Source organism: Nesoenas mayeri (genome assembly GCF_963082525.1).
Source record: "Nesoenas mayeri genome assembly, chromosome: 1".
NCBI classification, from domain to species: domain Eukaryota; kingdom Metazoa; phylum Chordata; class Aves; order Columbiformes; family Columbidae; genus Nesoenas; species Nesoenas mayeri.
The window spans coordinates 114,703,729-114,723,066 of NC_137541.1; the positions used below are offsets into that span (position 1 = coordinate 114,703,729).

Consider the following 19,338-nt stretch of genomic DNA (forward strand, 5'->3'; position numbering starts at 1 on the left):
CAGCAAATACTTGAGTGTGTGCAAATGCTTTTCTTCCACGTGGAATATTTCAAGTTAAGACTCATCAGATGAGCAAAGGTAAGAACTTGCATAAATCTTCACAAGAGGGGAACTCTTAGTGCTTAAAACTGAGTTGTATTATTTCATAGGACTAAGATCCAATTCTAGCCTTAGAGAACATAGAGAACACTCCTACAAAGAACAGATACGTTGTTTTAAGATAAATGCTTTCAAAGCTAACAAGAGCCTTTGTGCCTTCTCTCCTAACACCTTAATCCTGCTTGGAATAATGCGGGTCCAGTCTTACTGCCCTCGCTCCTGGCTACTGCATGAAGAATCAATAAAGTGCTTGTCACAAATTCTGCAGTTATGGTATAAAGTCAAATTTCAGTACCTTTAGAATGTTTTTAGATTTATAAACTATTAGTTAACGGCTGATGACTGATCCCCAGCATGCTTCCCTTGGTCAGTAACAAATGTTATGTTCTTCATTCTGAAGATAAATCAGAATTCTGCTAGGACTAGGTATATTTCACCTCTGTCCCAGTGAAGTGATCCTCTGCCTCCAGGGGAAAAGCTTAACTGGATTTAATTCCAATGTAAATGTTCATGCTTGACTGAAATGTGATGCTCATGCAATTTCACAAGCATCGACATTCAATCTGACAGTTCACTTTGTTTAATCAAACATGAAGCACCAGTATTGTTTACAGAATATCCACTCTGAATTGCGTTCATAATTTGTTCACAAATGCACCATAGTCCTAAGAGGTCTTGCCCTCTGACCTTTCCTTTGACTTTGTGTTTTGTTCCCCTTGAATATCAAGTATCTTTGATATTAGCTTTGATATAAATCATATTGATCTTTGTGGCATCTTCTCATTAACATACTTCTGAATATTTAAATTACTAAAAATTTCTCTTTAGATAGATACATATATATTTTAAATTTTTTGCTAGCTTTCAGATAATTACTCTATGAGAACTGGCTTAGACTGTATGCTCCCTGTAGAGAACTTGTGTATGCTCCTCATACAAAAACAAATAATGGTTTGAAACATTTAGCCATGTGTTTGGATGATTATTTTTTTTAAAGGCTTCGGTGTTGCTTATATTTATCTTCCAGTCAGCTACAGGATAATAGCAACAGCAAACACATTGACAATGCAGTTCATTGTTCGGTTTTCCCATCTCACTGTGCAGGTTCCTAGAAGAGATTATTACAAAATAAAAATAGAATTCCAGTATCTTTACTGCATTCGCTTTATCGCAGTGCAAATTATGTAAAATTACCATGAATAATTCATCTGTGATTTAAGGCAAGTACTATTATGTCATCTTGGCTATAAATAGACCACACTGCTCAAAACATTTTCATTAACTTGTACATTGTTTACTACCTAACACGAGCCTTGTGTGCTTAAGACAGTTTCCAGGAAAACATCATTTCAGTATTTCTCTTTAAAAGCTAGGATTGCAATAATCCTTGAAAATCTCATACTGAAACTGGCAAGATAATCAGACAAAAAAACAGAACAAAGACTGGATCAAATATATTCTAGTGTATTTGCTTTCTGTAATTTTTCCTATTCTATTGTATCAATGTATCAAGGCCTTACAAGCCAAGGAAACATGAAGATTAAACTGTACTTGTTTGCTGAACTTCATTTTATGATTTCTGGGTTTTTTTAAGCTCAGTTGACTTTCTAATGCCATCTCTATTTTAAAGTTAAATCTTGGCGCCCCCTTCTAAAAAGCCCTTCCTTAGACTGTGATAGGCGTAAGATTATTTTAATCTTGTTTCCCCAAGATACTCTGAATCTGGGAAAAAAAAATGCATTTAGATCTGATTTAGAAGCAACAAAACACATCCAAAGCCTGGCTGATAGTTAAGCAACGGAAAGACACACTGTTAGTCAACCTATTTCTGTTTTTTACCAAGTTCTGTTCTCCTCCAAAGTACCACGGTTCCCTTGCAGCAGACAGGCAGGTATGTTTTGGGCTACTACATTGTTTGCCAGCAATGTTTTGCTGCCTCTTCAACTGACCTGTGGTTACCGACGAAGATTAAATGCTTTGACTCTTGTTTCAGAATGAAGGCACTTCTACTCCTGCTTCTCATAATTTACAAAGCAATCACTCTTAATGCTCTGACTCTGACTGCTAGCAAAATATTTCTGCTGGGATTGTAAACAACCATCTAATCCTGCTTCTACAATCTCTCCTGAAAATGTTCAGCTTAACTATTACATCTGAGCAATAAGTAATGTTTCTTTTACTGTAAATTTTTAATTTGAGTGAGGAAACTTACCATCAGTTGTAGTATCCCAGAAGCATGAGCTTGCTGTGTGAAGACCAGCTCCACTCCTCTGCATCACTGCACAGGTTACTGCAAGATACAGTCATTAAGCAGGTGAATCATTCAGTACTTCTGAACTCAAGCCTGCATTATGTTTTCAAAGGGCTGGCTGGTGACATTCAGCCAAGTCAAAACCTTTTTTGACAACACCCTTGCCCTCAGCATTTTCCTCAAGAACTTGGTATTCATTTCACAATTATGTTTACTCGCATAAAGACAACGGCTTTAACAAATGCTTGCTAGTAGGATTATGGCTTTTATCTTTTAAACTGCTTATACATGGCTTGTGTCACATGCACCTCAGAAGGGGATTGGAGGTGCTGTCCTCACAGGTACGGCAGAAGTCGCACTTGATGAGAGTTGTTTCCCAGAAGTACTGGTGCACTGCTCTCTGAAACCACATTCTAGTAACAGGCAGCATTTCTAGACTGACCAGTGATGGCCACAAAAACAGTGACAATCTGAATCCAAGACTTTCAAATCAGAGTGAAAACACTTGCTATTACATCAACACTCCACAAAACAATCGAAGTGGCTTAAACTACTTTTTTTCCCTTTCGCTTCCACAGATATGCATGTAAATATAATGGCACCCAACTTAACACACAGGACTAAAGTTCTGCGAATGTCTATACTTATAGGAAGCTTAATCCTACTGAAAATATTATTTAAGACAAGCAATTATTTCCTGAAATGATAACAAGAAGTTTATGTAATTGTTTTGCGGTTGCTTAGCAGTCGGGAAAGACTGTGTCCACTAGGTGACACCACCATGGTTTTACGACAGGTATTACTAAAAATCTATATAACGGAAGAGTTCAGGAATCTGTTTACAGTTTAAAGCTTTCTACTGAATACAGCACTGCATTCACGTGAACCTTCCAGCAATTATTTATTGTGATTGTATGTGGTAAAAGTATGGCTGCTTGTACTTACCAATGTACTTATACGTTTTTCCAAGCTTTACCAGATGTGTCAGCGACTGTTCTACTATAGCAGCAGTCCACTGGTTGACTTTGTTGTGATTATAATCTGCCTTGCCTAAAACACTTTCTATGCACTAAAACAGAGAAAACAAAATCAGTTACAGTACACATAGTTCAAAACATAGAGCTTTAAAATGTCTTACATAATCTGAGGAATTTTATCTGGCAATTGGATTACTTTAAATCACTTGAGCTCATCAGGCACCAGTTGCTGAATGGGAAGCAAAACGAGCCTTCTTGGAAACTTATTTTTAGTACATATTTACCATATTATTACATGGAGAAAAATGAGGCTCTGACTGAACATCTATCATAGGAAAGACCTTAGCCATATGCTTTAAGTACCAAGTTAAGTGAACGGATTTATTTACCACTGAAGATATTAATACATCCTACTGTTCTTCATGACTGCCTGCTCCATCTTGGCTTTCATAAATGGAAATGGTACAACTCAAATCAATAATGTCAGCTAGGACTGGCCAACCTTTCAGAGCCTGTGAGCAACAATAGTGAAATGCACACCCCAGCTTAAAAGATAAGCAAGATATGAGTGAGAGATACTCAAGGGTCATATCTTGCAGCACAAGAAATACTGAACTGCTTGAAAATTGCATGTTCTCACAACTGCTAGAGATTGGCCAATCCTTGCTTAAAATGTTTGAACACAAAGCCTTCTCTCTAACTCTTAAACTGCATTATCTACTTCTAAGAAATTCAGAATTACGTGCTGATGGATACTTCTTAAAATTGAGAAATTCGGTTAAGAAATGCAAACCTGGAAAAACTAAATATTATAAAATAAAACTATGTTCTCCTCTGATTCAGTAAGATGAACCCCATGCACTAACCACTCACTAACAGGCTGTGTAAGAGTGTTGTGCCCCAGATCTTAAAAAGCCCAATTAGTTCTGATCACAGTGTATAAAGCTGGACAAAGGGCTCAATGGAAAGAAACATTCATGAAAGAGAAGAGGGACAAGATCCCTTGGGGATTTTGGTCCTTCCAGAAATGTACCCAGTGCTAAAGCTCCTCAGCTCTGGTCAAGCTTTCCATCAGAGGCAGAAATGCTTGGCTTTACTCCCAGTGTCTGGAGTCTCTGTCATACCATATCCAGCCTTTCAAGGCAGGTTCAGTTATATAAAGCATTGAATTAGCATTTATCTGACATTCAGGAACTTTCTGTTGTCTACTGGAACAGTTCTCAAAGTGCAGCTCTTTCCCTTCCTGACAAGGCAGTTGGGAAAGGACCTGCAGAGCCCCTCAAGGCACTTCTTTCTCAAAATGGTATTTGCCTGCAAAACCTGACAGTACCTGTATGCCACAGGCCCTTCACTAATCCCTTTCCAGTTAATACATATTTCACTTAGACTATCAGGCTACTCAGTGTCAACCTGTTCTCGTTGTGTGAAAATTATTTTTCAAGAGAATAAAGAGCTCATGTAGTGCAACCTCCTGTTCAAGCCAAGACTCACTTCCAAGTTTGATTGCACTGCTCAAGGCCTTGTCCAGTCAAGTGTTAAAAATCTCTAATGATGGAGAGTCCACAAGCTCTCCTTGTGACCTCTCTAGTGATTAACTACTCTCTAGCTGGATAAAGGGGGAAAAAAACCGGTGTGAATTCCCCTTGCAACCTGTAGCTGCTGCCCCTTGTCTTTCCACTGTAATGTAGATTCTCTCTTTTCTCTCATCTACCTTCTCCTACTTAAGTAGTTGAAGACAGCAATTAGATGAAGATAAAGCAGCCCCAAATGAAATTGTCTTTATTTTACATAAATAATACTTTCATATAAGACTGAATTTATCTGGTATGGTCAATGACAGTAACTGCTTTCACTATAGTGCAAGGTGAGATAAAGAATTTATTTGAAATACACTAGTGAGCTAAAACCTACCTCCTTAACTATGTTGTGGGCCTCATCAGCATTGAAGATCATCTGTAATAAAAAAGAGTTGTTGTTATTTCTGATAGAAAAGTAAACAAATGATGCAGTTTTACTCCAAGTAACATGTAACAATCAGGCCCCATGGCTGACTATTTGTATTGTGTAGTTTGTTTGCCTAATTCTAAAATCTTACTTTTTCCCCAGCAGCATACACACATTATTTAGTATTGTTTTGATAACTACATTTCAGTGGGACAAAAAAACTTGGGTCTCAAGCTTTTTTAGGTTCAACTTGCACTTTCTGTAAAGATTAAATTCCACCATTGTCTATGCTTGTCATGGGAATATTCTCCAAGACAATCTCTTCAGCAAACCTTTTACCCTGGGTCTTAATCTTGTTTTTTACCAGAGTCATGGATTTACCCATGGGTTAAAATACCGGCACAGGTTGCCCAGAGAGGTGGTAGATGTCACGTCCCTGGAGACATTCCAGGCCAAGCTGGAGGGGGCTCTGAGCAACCTGATCTAGTTGAAGATGTCCCTGTTTAAGGCAGGGGGGTTGGACTGGATGAGCTTTGAAGGTCCCCTCCATCCCAAACTATTCTATGATTCTATGATTTTGCTGCCAAATGCTAACACACAGTTTTGCAACTCTAGTATCAAAACAACTAGTTTCCACAATTATTAGCTTACCCAAGTTACTTTCTCCAGTGCAGAAAAAGCTTGCGAGTTTTAATGCCTCCTGTTTTCTGTTCATTCCTACTCACCAGCATTTAGCTTGTCTTCCAAAGGAAACACCACATACATTGTTGTGCCATCTGTCTCTCCACACCCATCAATTTCAAACACGTGGGCAAGGACAGAAACCTCAAGGACAAGATGTTTCCACAAGTCGTTTGTTTTGTTTTGCTTTGCTTTTTGTTAATGAAAACTGGTGGCTAGGTCCCCTGGGGAGGTGGGGCGGGAAAGGCTCCTTCCTCAGTTCTGGCTGGCAGGGATGAGCCTGCAGTGCCAACCGTGCCCAGCACTTATGGGTTTTTTTTTCCAGGGATGAGGTAAGAAAAATGGCCGCGGACTGACAGCACCACGGCGGGCAGCAGCACCCCGGAACACCTCTTACACTTTCCCTCACAGCAACTCCCAGCTCCCCCAGCTCAAACCGAAGCCCGGAACGGGGGGCAGCGCCGAGCCCCCAGCCCCCACTACGACACCCCGTTCCGTCCGGAGGCGGGCGGCCAAGTGTCGCACGGACCCCGGGGGTACCCGAAGGGCGTGGAACGAGAGGTTCCCCTCGCACAGCCCACTTGTAACACTACACCTCTCAACCTGCCTGTCCCGGCCAGGGCAGGGGCAGCGGCCCCGACAGCGCTGCCCGACCCTTGCCAGGCTCTCAGCCGCTTCGCTTCGGTGCTGTGGGTTGTGCCCGGGCGGGGGACGAGGTCGGAGGATCTCGCCCCCCAGCCCGGACACAGCCTACAGCCCCGTCGGAGGGCAACTGCCCCTACCTCGTCGTTGTGGGGGTGAAACTCCTCCATGGCCCCGGAGCGGGCGGCGGCTCTTCCGGCAGCAGCGGCGGCGGCGGCGGCGAGTCCTGCGCGGCTCCGCCTCGGGCGGGCGGGGCCCGATCTCCGCGGGTCGGCGGTGCTGGGAGCCGGCTGGGCTGAGCCGAAATGGAAAGGAGTCAGTGTCCACCCGCAGTCTCAGGCAGGCTGGCAGTGACCATTCTCGGGCACTCGGGCTGCTGAGGCGGCCGCTCCTCCGCCGGCCGGTGCGGGAGGTGCAGCCCTCGGTGGCTGCCGGTGCGTTTCGCCCCGGCTGTTGCCAGTTTTCAGCAACCCTGGACCGGGTAATGCGACCTGGTGTTCACAGTCCCGTATAACAGCGGTGAAGTATTTATTTGTAGCTATATCGTTATATATATACCCTTTGCTGGGTATAGAGAATTCATACAGAAGTTACTCCAGAGGAGCGGTCATGTGCTTGCCCCTCTCCCCCTTTGTTCCCTTCTTTTTCTGGTTGAATCTGTATCAATTATCTGACACAAAGTTGCCATTAGGTTTTAATAATGGCCAACTCTCAGGTTCTTTTCATTCCACTTAATAACAAAAAATTGATCCTGAATTTTGACTCAATACATAAATACATTGGATCTTTTCTCTCTCTCTGAAGTTGCCTGGGAAACAGGAAAGGTGACTGGTATGAAACAATGCAGAATTTTCAAAATCTGGTGGGTTATTATTATTATTATTATTATTATTATTATTGAGGAGTCTTGTGTAGATTTAGCCTCTGTGGTATCTGATCTTTCTAAACCAGAGTGAGCATGAGAGAGAGGACCAAGGGCGTCTCTAGTTCTAGTTTCAGTTTTGGTGACGTACAGTTGGACAGATACATGTTTACCTTACAAAAGGGTCTCTTGCTCAGTGCAGAAGCATATCTTGCATATGCATTGGCATCCTGTAGACAAAGCTAACAGTGCTAAGATAACTTATGCTTGGATACTGTGCATTTTTTATTCTCTGTATTTTCAGAGATCGTGCACCTTTGCATCTGTATCTTTGGATGCAGAATACTATCAAATTAAAATAGTTCTAGACTTTTTCAATTCTGCTTAGGAATATTCGAAGAAATGCATTCTTTGAAATATTAGCAACAATTATCTCATTGAATTTCATGGAAAATAGAGAGGATGCCTGAATGATCAATGAGTGTGTGTAATGCAAAAAAAAATTACCTGCCCTTCTTCCTCCAGTACCCTTTACAGATAGGAGGAGAACAGGAGGTCTGAGGAAATTCTGAGTATATCAGGCTCGACATCCAGAGAGCCATTAGAAAAATAACAAAATGAAAAAAACAATTTTAAAACAGAAAGCGTTTACAAATAAATATCCAGCATCACCCATGAACAGCCAACACAGATTTGTCAAGAGTATATGTCAATCTGATTTTATTCTTTGGTAGGACAACTGTTTTAATGGATGAAGAGGAGATAAACAGTAGGTGTGTTATTCTGTAGTATATTTGTCTTTTTATGCTCTCCCACATAATATATCATCTGAGGAAAAAGTAACGAATCATTCCTAATAAGGGGTTATCAAAGTGGGAGGAATAAACACAAGAAGATGTGTGCTTTTTCGCCCCAAGTGCTCATTGGTATTACTTGCAATTACACGAATCATGGAATAAAAACAGTACTTACAAAAGCTTTTTAATGACAGCATGCTGAAAGGAGTCATAAGCACATTGAGTGACAGGATCCAAGCTTAAAATACTGAATAGGTAGGAGAAATCAACAAAAAGAAATTTAATAAAAAGTATAAAGTACTATCTGTAAAACAAGGACATCAAATGCACAAACACAAAATCGAGACTAGTGGTCTAGGCAGTTATGCTGCAGAAAAAAAATAAGGAGTTACAATAAATAGGAACACAAACATGAAGTTATAAATAACTAAATACAGGGAAGAATACCATGAAGGGCACAGAGGGCCACTATGTTGTTCTGCTGTGTGTTGATCGGGCATTGAATGCAACTCTCAGCCCAGTGTGAGGGTGGGACAGGGACAGAGAAGTAATTCTCCCTGAAGGCAGCAAGACCAAAAGGAAGTGTAGAAAATGTGATTTGTTGAGGAACTGCATTTGTTTTGTATCCCTTGCCCAGTCTTCCTCGTACATGTCTCTGACTGCATAGCGATTCACCAAAAAAGGTTATTAATGGGCCAATGTATGATGAAAGTCAAGACAAAAAATAATGCCTTTAGTGTGAACTCAGGGAGATTTATGTCAAATATTAGAAAAATAAAATCCAAGTATAAGAGTAATAAGGCAGTGAAGCAGACTTGGTTTGGAATCACCTTTGCTGGATCAATAACGCATTAGATAACATCTGCCAGGCATCTAGCTAGCCTTTAGAGAGGAGGAGGTATTAAATCATCTTTTGAGATAGCTTTAGACTTAGATTTATTAAGGTTTCACAACTATTGAGTGGTTATTTTCCTTTTTTTTTCCTACAGATCAACTCTTTATTTAATTTCAATAACAAAAATCACCTTTTTTTTTTTTTTTCTTCCCAAGAATGACTAATGCTATCACTGGTTTCACAAGAGTAATGCTAAATTGTACCAAGGAACCAGTACACTTCTTTTCAAGGGGAGTTACCCGGTAACATGCTTCATTCTTTATTACACTTCTTTAAATTGTAAACTGGAAAATGCTAATGGTTGACAGTATAGTTAGTTCTATGAACTGTAACAGAAAATGCAAAAGTGATTAAAGAGGTGGCTCAGAAATACAACCCTAATTTTGAAGCAGCTGTAGGCTTTCATCTTTCAAATGCAGAACAGGAGCTCTTGAAAAGACAGAGAATAAACAGAGCAGCTCAAATAGCTTGTTGATTAAAATCCAAATATTTGAAGAGGATTTGGCATACTGGAGAGGTGGCAGGCCATGCAAGGCTGTACAGATCCTCCATGCTTGTGCTCAGCTCGTAAAAACTGTGAGTCCTAATGCAGCTAAAACAGTATGCCTCATCTCTCATTTTTTCCTTTAAATTGTTGTAAACATTTTAAAGCTTCACTTTGACTTTGAAGTGTTGAACACAAAATCAGTAGAATTCTGGTATTTAATTGTTCTCAGTTCCTAAGCTACATGTGGCTGGAAGCAGGAGGAAGGCTCAGTGTGTGCTGCTCATGTTCTTACTCTCTTCCTACGCACTCACTGCTTGGTATCACAGGGAGCGGAGCGGTGAATTAGATGGAATCTTGGGCTAATCAACATCAGTAGCAGCTTTTGTGTGGGACAGATCAGGGATGCTTGGCCCCAGCAGAGGTTTTGATTATTTATTTTTTTATTTATTTATTTTCCTGAGAGATGCTTTAATGTTAACTGCAGTGACTTACTAGAATTCCTTTGAAGAGCTGAATGCTCACTCAACTATTCTTTAAAAAATGCCCAGTGAAGTGCCAACGACTGTCCTGTTCCACCAGGTGGGATTAAAGATGAGTTAACTCTGAACGTGATGTGTCTCACCATGTGAGATCAGGTGTGAGTTAACTCTGGGTATTTCTGTGTGGTTGTGCAAAGTGAATGACAGACAATCACTCGAGAGGTCCAATGTAATTATGAATTTACTAAAAGCATTTGGTAGAATACAAATTACAGTGATTAGTGGCTTGTCAAAAGTCTATTATTATATCACAAAACTTAATAAGACTTTAGCAGCAGAGCTTAAAAAGATATTACCTTTCTATGGTCAAGAAGAATGAAAATTGAGAGAGAGAAGAGAAAAACTAAGATATCAGAGAGAGAGAGAGAAAGGAAGATATCACTTCTCCACAGGTTGATCAGTCCCATGACGTTCTCTGGAGGGTGTGGTCATGTTGAAGATTTCAGTACATACTGCCACCTCATGTCACACGTGAGGTCATTTTATAACCCAGTTCATTTACCTGGGGGATAGGAGAGGGCGGTTTGTCTCCTCCCTCTGTTCTTTCTGGAAATGGGTCTGGGGTCTTCAAACTAGGGGAAAGTTCACAGTACTGACCAGAAGTGAGTTGTTTTGCCTCTCAGGGGTAGCTGTTGATTTCTGGTTTATTCTGGTCGCTGGTTGTCCACCAGACGGTTCATCTCTATCATCCCAATTAGGCCATGAGGCCTTCACAGCAACACTGTTAATGGCTTCTATCTTAAAAATCTATGTTTCGTTTCACAAAACCTTGGGAAAAAAAAGACAAGGTGTCTGATGCCACAGCCATCTATCTTTTCCACCCAAAGTATCAAAAACTAGATGTTTAAGGTATGACACCATTCTTTGTTTTAATTGGGATGGGGGGAGTGCTTCAAGGTTGTCACAGAGACTTTGCTATTTCCATGCTACAAATAGTCTGTTAAAGCAGATTCTGTACTTTTGGAATTGTCAGAGTACTGTTGAATCACACGGTGATCACAAGTGAGAAGAGAACTACAGCACCAAGTCCGTGCAAGCAGCTTGGCCCAGCCCCATGGAACAAAGTGTGGAGCTGGAATCACTGCAACCACATCCGCACGATGATGCCTTCAGCCCCTGCGGCTGCTGAGTGCGGGGTGCTTGCTCGGTCCCGAACCAGAGTGGCTGTATTGCAAGTCTGTGCTGGCTTCCTCAGAACCTGATTTGATTTGTCAGATCAGCTTTGTGATATGATGACATACACAGTCGATTTCCAGGTTAACCTTGATCAGGGGCCATTCTTAAATGCCTTAAACATTTATTTTCTGTAGTCAGTATTTAAGATGTACATCAAGGTAGAATAATTTTTCAATGCTAGTAAGTTTGAATGGCACCCACTGTAGTGGCCTACCCTCTTAAATGTTCCAAACCAGTAACATTAGTATTATGACATCTGATGAATAAATAGGAAGTTTAAATTGTTTCACAATTAATATTATTCAGATTTTTAGTAAGTTTATTTTCTATAAGCATAGCTCACATGCTGTGTTTGAGTTGAGAATGAAGCAACAATATTTTACTCAAGTTAACAAAGAAATTTTTGATGCTATGCATTTTTCAAAAGTGCAATAAAACCGTGCTTGGTAAAAGTAAATGATCAACCATTTGATGAAATCACTTCAAAGGTGAAAACTGAGAGCACATGCTTACTCGCACTATGCACTAAGTGGTGCTTTGATTTATGTGCTGTATGTCTTTGAAAGTATGGTACTATGAGCTTTAGAGAGAATAAGAATCAATTCCTTTCTTAATGTGTTGATGTGCTAAATGTTCTATTTTTTACATATTGTTTGGTAGTACTGCTGCTAGTTGTTTAGGACTTTCAATTGCAAGACTCCATTTAACTATTTAGACTGCTTCCAAACTTCAGTAACCTCATTGGCTTGAGAAGAAAAGCCACCATCAGTGTTGGGTTAATGTTTGGACTCGATGATCTTGAGGTTCTCTTCCAACCAAAATGATTCTATGACTCTATGATCAGAGAAATACAATGGAGAGACAGTGTTATATGTGAATATGGTATGGACAGAGTAGGCATGAGACAGACTAAAAGGAATGAGAAGCATGGTAGGGAAGGAACAAGAAGTTGACAGCCAGCATGGAACATTTTGGAACATGAAGCCCAGTGTACCTGAATTTCAAAATGCCTCTGCTGGTCAACAAATAGCTGTGAACCCCACTGGCAAAATGAAAGATACTCTAGCACAGAAAAAAAAAGTCACACACCTTCTTGCAACCCCAAGACTGAGTATTTTATAAAGGCTTATCACAAGCTAATGCTGCAAATGACTGTGGAAAGTCAGAAGCACTATTACTACATAACATAGAAACTACTGAGCTGGAAGGAGAGCAGAGCATTTGCCCCCTTGACTTCCTAAGATTTGAAAATTATTCTAGCACGAAGCAGAGAGAACAGTGTCGTGTCCTTGTTCCCAGGCAACTATACAGACATATTTCACTTGGAATAAAAGCTGATCGACATTTTGCATTTCAGACGTTACGGTTTTGGCAGAAAAATAATTTTCAAAATGAAATGTAATTTGTAGGAACTGGTCACCGGCTCACTGAGGGCAATATATTTGTTGTTGCTTTCATGACAGGACAAAACAGTCTACGATCAAATTAATTTGCACTGGTCCATATGTACTGTCTATATGTAAAAGCTCAGTACTATGCACACTCTCTGGAACAAGCAGCCAAATGCTACCAGCAAGTGTATCTAGCAATACAGAAGAAAAAGTGATCGATGGACATTGGGTGAGGCACTAACGAAACATAGAATGTGATTGTCTGAAGAAATGAATGATGTTGTGCGTGGCAGTAATTAATCAGTTCATTGAACTACATCAGAAGAAGCTGTTGCTTGCCCTTCAGGATGGTTGCAGTAGTTTTGTGTTTATAAAGCCTTCTACCTTCTCCAAAATTAAAGCTGAGGAGAAAGAAATGGGGGGCAAGTAGGTTATGAAGGAGATCTCTTCTGGAAAAAGCTCTTTAGTATTTTCCTTGGCACCAAACTCAATAAAAGTTTGTGATGCATCTAATTAATCTCTCTAGGTTTCAAATATAAATGTCACCCTCAAAGGAAGAGATGAAAGCAATAGGTGATCCTTGAGAACAGTTCTCTTTTTGAAGCTCTTACCTAGGGAGAGAAGAACACGCTCGCAGCCTATCCTCCTGTGCTGGCACAGAGGTCCCAAATAATGGTGCAACCCTTCTGTACGGGGTTTATGTGGCAGGGTGCTGGCAGTGGGGTGGTCTCTGTGAGAAGTCACCAGGAGCTGCCCCCATCTGAGATACAGCTGGTTCCAGCATGCTCCAAAGCTGGGCCCATCAGCCAAGCTGGCGGTGCCTCTGTGATAATGTGTTTAAGAAAGGGTGAAAAACACTGTGCAGCATCTGTGCGAGACAGGAGTGAGAAAAACATGAGCGAAACATCTCCACAGACACCAAGGTCAGTGAAGAAGGGTGAGGCGGTGTTCCAGCTGCCAGAGCAGAGATTCCCCTGCAGCCCATGGAAAAGATGATGATGAGGGTGGTTGTTGTCCTGCAACCTGTGGAGGACCATGCCAGAGCAGATATACACATAGCAGCCCATGAAGGACCCCTTGTTGGAGCAGGTGGTCATGTCATGGTGGAAGCTGCAGCCCATGGAGAGCCCATGCAGGATCAGGCTCCTGACAGGAGCTGTGGCCTGTGGAGAGAACCCCATACAGGAGCAGTCTGTTTGTGGATGACTACACCCCTTGGAAAAAGTCCTGTGCTGGAACCGTTCCTGTAGAACTTCAGCCTGTGGGAAGGACCCGTGTTGGAGAAGTTCATGAAGGACTGTATTGCGTGAGAAGGACCCCAGGCTTGAATAGGGGAAAGAGTGAGGAGAAAGGAGTGGCAGAGAGGAGCTGGTACAGACAGACTACAGCCCTGGTTCCTGATTTCCCTGCACTGCTTGGTGGAGAGATGGTAGAAGAGTTGGGAGCAAAGAAGTAAAGTTGAGCCTTGGAAGAAGAGAGGGTTGCGGGGAAGATGGATTTAGTTTTGTTCTTGTCTATCACCATCCTACTCTATTTTTAATGGGCAATAGATTAAATTAATCTCACCCAAGTAATCTGTTTTGCCCGTGACAGTAGTTGGTGAGTGATTGCCATGTCTTTATCGTGACCCATGAGCTTTTCTGTGTTATTTTCCCTCCCTGCCCTGAGGAGGGGAGTGATGGAGTGGCTGGGTGAGGGTCTAGCACATCTACTGCCCCCCAGGTGCTGTAGTCAGGGCTCCCTGCAGACTTCTGGAAACAACACTTTTCTCCAAACCTCAAGCTATACTCTGTAAACATTTGACACAGTCTCCCACAGCATCCTTACAGCTAAGTTGAGGGAGTGTGGTCTGGATGACCAGGTAGTGAGGTGGACTGCGAACTGGCTGAAGGGAAGAAGCCAGAGAGTCGTCGTCAATGGGGCAGAGTCTAGTTGGAGGCCTGTATCTAGTGGAGTGCCTCAATGGTCAGTACTGGGACCTGTATTATTCAATATATTCGTCAGTGATTTGAACAAGGGACTAAAGTGTACTATCAGCAAGTTTGCTGATGACACGAAGCTGGGAGGAGTGGCTGACACGCCAGAAGGCTGTGCTGCCATCCAGCGAGACCTGGACAGGCTGGAGAGTTGGGCGGGGAAAAATTTAATTAAATATATCAAGGGCAAGTGTAGAGTCTTGCATCTGGTTATGAACAACCCCAGGTTCCAGTATAAGTTGGGGAACCTATTAGAGAGCAGTATAGGGGAAAGGGACCTGGGGGTCCTCGTGGACAGCAGGATAACCGTGAGCCAGCACTGTGCCCTTGTGGCCAGGAAGGCCAATGGCATCCTGGGGTGTATTAGAAGGGGGGTGGTTAGTAGGTTGAGAGAAGTTCTCCTTCCCCTCTACTCTGCCCTGGCAAGACCACATCTGGAATATTATGTCCAGTTCTGGGCCCCTCAGTTCAAGAAGGACAGGGAACTGCTGGAGAGGGTCCAGCACAGGGCAACAAAGATGATGGAGTGGAGCATCTCTCTTATGAGAAAAGGCTGAGGGAGCTGGGTCTCTTTAGTTTGGAGAAGTGGAGACTGAGGGGTGACTCATTAATGTTTACAGATATATAAAGGGTGAGTGTCACGAGGATGGAGCCAGGCTCTTCTCAGTGGCAAACAATGATAGGACAAGGGGTAATGGGTTCAAACTGGAACACAAAAGGTTCCACTTAAATTTGAGAAGAAACTTCTTCTCAGTAAGGGTAACAGAGCACTGGAACAGGCTGCCCAGGGGGATTGTGGAGTCTCCTTCTCTGGAGACATTCAAAACCTACCTGGACACATTCCTGTGTAACCTCATCTAGGTGTTCCTGCTCCGGCAGGGGGATTGGACTAGATGATCTTTTGAGGTCCCTTCCAATCCGTAACATTCCATGATTCTGTGATTCTGTGATTCTCTAAGTGGTGCAGAATAGCTGCCAGCATGGTTTTATTCAGTAATACTTGGCAATTAGAGACACTAAAAAGGCAGGAGGGTGGGAAGTGTTATCTGAAGGCCTTTGAATATCGTCTTTCTTAGAGCATGAGAGGAAAATGCATGTCCGGTTTATCATTGGTTCCACTTCAGTCATTTTTCTCATGATTCAGTAAATAGAAAACAAGAACAGCAGGATCAGCTAAAGAGCAGAATGCTGAAGCAAAAACCTAGCACAGATGATATGACTAGGCATTCTCCATCCTATGTCTTTTTCTTTTTCTTGTTATAAAAGTGATGCCTTTGTTCCAGGGAGATAAGGAAATGAGAATATGGCAATGCACACTATATTTAGGATGCATTACTAATTTTCACATGTATTATAAAGCATAATTATGTATTAACATTTTTGGACTAATTATAGCTGTAATTCTGGATTTAGAAATTCAATATGTAATTGTAAGTGTGAGTGCAAAACACTTGGTTTCCCAAGTAGATAAAATAAGCATTATAGAATATATTTTACTTTTCCAAAACATTGTTTAGCGAAACAAAGTGCAAGACAATTTAGTGGGAATTGCCAGTTATCAGAATTTTAAAATCAATAGCTTCAAGTATATAAATTTCATAAGGTTTTTGTTTGTTTGTTTGTTTGGTGTTGTTTTTTCTGTTGTGGTTTTGTTTTTGTTTTTAATAACTGGAACTGCCTGGGTTCCATTTAGAATGGTTCCAGATTTGTTTGTTCAAAATTTATTGAATGAGTCCCTCTTAGAAATCAAAATTCGCCACAGATAGTTTACAAACAGTGTGTGATCCCTATATTGAAATTCTCAATTGCTATTTGGTTTACTTAGGTACATGCATAACCTTCCAAGTCAAAGAACCAGAAATAGATAAAGCCTTAGTGAGGCTATTGATATGACTATGGAGGGTCATAAATTCCAATGATTTTTGAGACAACTGTTTTATTTCTCAAGATAACTGAGAATGGTACGGTGTGTTAAAGAAAATGACCTTCAGTGAGCTTATTGGGTAGACATCAGAGTGTACCAAGGCTGCTTGGTCACATGTTTCTAACTCTTCATTTGCTCCTGTTAAATTATATTAAATGTATCTTAAAATGCATGGAATATGCTGTTGTTTTAAATGTTATTCAAGCAGTCATAAAAATGCTTGCTGTAAGATTATAAATTATGAGAGCTTGTGTCCAAAAACTCCTACAACACACGTTTGAAGACAACATGTTTTATGATGTTTAAACATTTAAGTAAATATAAGAATTGTTTTAAAAATTATTTGTTTAAAAACATCTAGTCTATGAATTTTTTTATCGTGCACTGTGCATTAAAACTTCTTAATCTGAGGCTTTTATAATTTAGAAATGCTGCAGAATCACCTGCTAAAAGCAGGCACACCTCTATTCTTTTCTTGAACGCAAGACCTTAACTGCATGAAAGTTAAAATAAACATATGGTTCTTTACCATGACCAGAGCACTTATCTTTTAAGTTATTATTTGCTTTACTGAGGTGAAAATAACCATTAGAGGACTAGGATACACTCCTGACATTGTTCCTAATACAGCTGATGCAAAATGCCATACCACTATATGTTAAATTAAAAACTGGCAAGAACGTTACATGGATGCATTTACATTTCAGTGATCTTTTTCTTGTTGTTTGGAAAACAAACAACAAACCAAACACACATTACTTTTCAGTCTGAGCAAACACCACAAGACAGCTGAGCTGATGTGAAGGCTCAGTGCCAGCACATGGAGTGGTCCCTCGGTTTCCTTCCTCAGCAGCACAGCTCTGCCTTTCCAGGCAGAGTTCTCTGGTCCTCCATCAGCTCCTGACCCTGAGGATGGGGCTCACTAAATCAGCAGCTACAAAAACTGATTAACTTTCTGCTAGTTTTCTACATTGGCTTGCTAAGAGGTTAGACAGGCAGCAGAGCAAGGGAGAGGGCAGGACACCAGTGAAGAACAGAGAAAAAAGTAGTGAACAGCGGGTTTCATCTTTCAGTTTTTGCAGGTTATCACACAAACGTAGCCTTTTAACCAAACATGGGCTCATTTTCCCCAGGTATCAAAAGATTTTTTTTAAATTATCTTTTTCAGAGTAATTGTCTCCCTATACCTACGCTAGGAGCTACTGTTAGGCAGTGAGAAATCTTAATGATTCATCTCTGTCACAGTCCTAGTTTCAGGCATTGAACATTTATTCCAACTAAATAGGAAGAGACATTGAACATACTTTCTCATCATTCTTGCTGAGACAATAAAAAACATTGTCCCGAGTACTGTCCAACATAGAACAGAAAAGTATGAAAAGAAACTTGTTGGACTAAAAGGCTTTTCTGAACTGGAAATACAGGGACTAGCAGTTGTCTTCATGTGCTAAGGGAGGGACAGCCAGAAAAGAGATGTGATTGTGCCCTAAGGACTCTAAGAAGGAGAGTTTACTATGGAAAAAGTGCTTTCTACAAAGAGAATATTGGACATTTGTATAGAAAAGTGCCTATAGAAAGCATTATCTTTCTATAGTGTTCAAGGCAACACAGGCTGTGTTTGTAAGCCACTTAAATGACGTTGAAGAAACACTTCATTCAAGATGACAGTTTTAGCAAAAATTATCTTATAAAGCTACAAGCGTGAACAAGTACTTTGAGCAAAACATAATGCAAATGAAAGACAAATCAGTGACTCTTGCCATGTCATTGAGTTTTCCAAAGGGTGAAGAATATTTTATAAAATAAATGGACACATTTTTTGCTGTGAAGATATGTTTGCCACCTTAGTTATTTTTCTAAACCCTGTTTCAAATGCAGAATGCAGCTTCTCACTTCCTAAGCAGTTTTTTTTGCCAAAGACAAGTTGACCCAATTTATTTGAGCTAAAATGACCTTTCAGTTTCTGACCGGAATGGAAAGCATTGGGTATAAACCTTGCTTGAAATGATTGGTGTTGGTGTTAACAATTATCTTTGCTTGCAGCAGAAATCTTCCATAGATGAAAGACAAATTTGAGGATCAGTGAGTTGGTACACTCTGTTAATCCAGTGCATGAACCCTGTACTTTTATAGATTCATTTTCTGGTTAACATATATCAAAGTGGTACAGCGAGTCAAGATGATGCAAAGATGTTGGTGAAATATCTTGACCCTAGAGAAGTTCAGTGACAGCAAATAGAAGGAAGAGTTCTGCCTGAAACCCTAGAAATTTTTGCAAGCTGCATATTATTGACAGACTCTAAGGGTCCTGTGTATGCATTTTCAATCAAAGTAACTATAGGCATCTGGTAAAATTTTAGGGAAGTGTTTTTTAGAAGAAATGGCATAACTCTTTCACAGCTCCAGCAGAAATATTGAGGTTAAGTGTGAGAAAAAAATAAATAATTAGCTAGGAGAAGACTGTTTCTGCTCATTCTGTATTGTGTGGAATTTTAGGTTTTGTTTGTTTTTTTCCTCTGCATCTTTGAAAAGGCCTAAATCTTGTCAACTGACAGATGATCACTAACATAATTTAGGTGACTTGAGCTATCTTCGTGATGAACCTTACAAATTTTGTATATAGGAAATCAATTGGTTTAATGAAATGTCTTTGGACTTTGTAGAGGCTGTTAAAATTCATTGCAATTAAACATTTGT

At 40.6% G+C, this 19,338-nt stretch overlaps 1 protein-coding gene across 1 annotated transcript; it reads right to left on the reverse strand.

Annotated features, from left to right (window-relative positions):
• Window positions 1-354: 354 nt before the first annotated feature.
• On the reverse strand, window positions 355-6,764 carry DYNLT3 (dynein light chain Tctex-type 3; the record flags this gene model as incomplete). The annotated part of the gene is made up of 5 exons (XM_080359705.1): window positions 355-1,207; window positions 2,312-2,389; window positions 3,296-3,419; window positions 5,239-5,280; window positions 6,726-6,764. 5 exons carry the CDS (start codon window positions 6,762-6,764, stop codon window positions 1,131-1,133), a joined length of 360 nt encoding a protein of 119 aa, XP_080215831.1. The 3' UTR covers window positions 355-1,130.
• Between the last annotated feature and the right edge of the window lie 12,574 nt (window positions 6,765-19,338).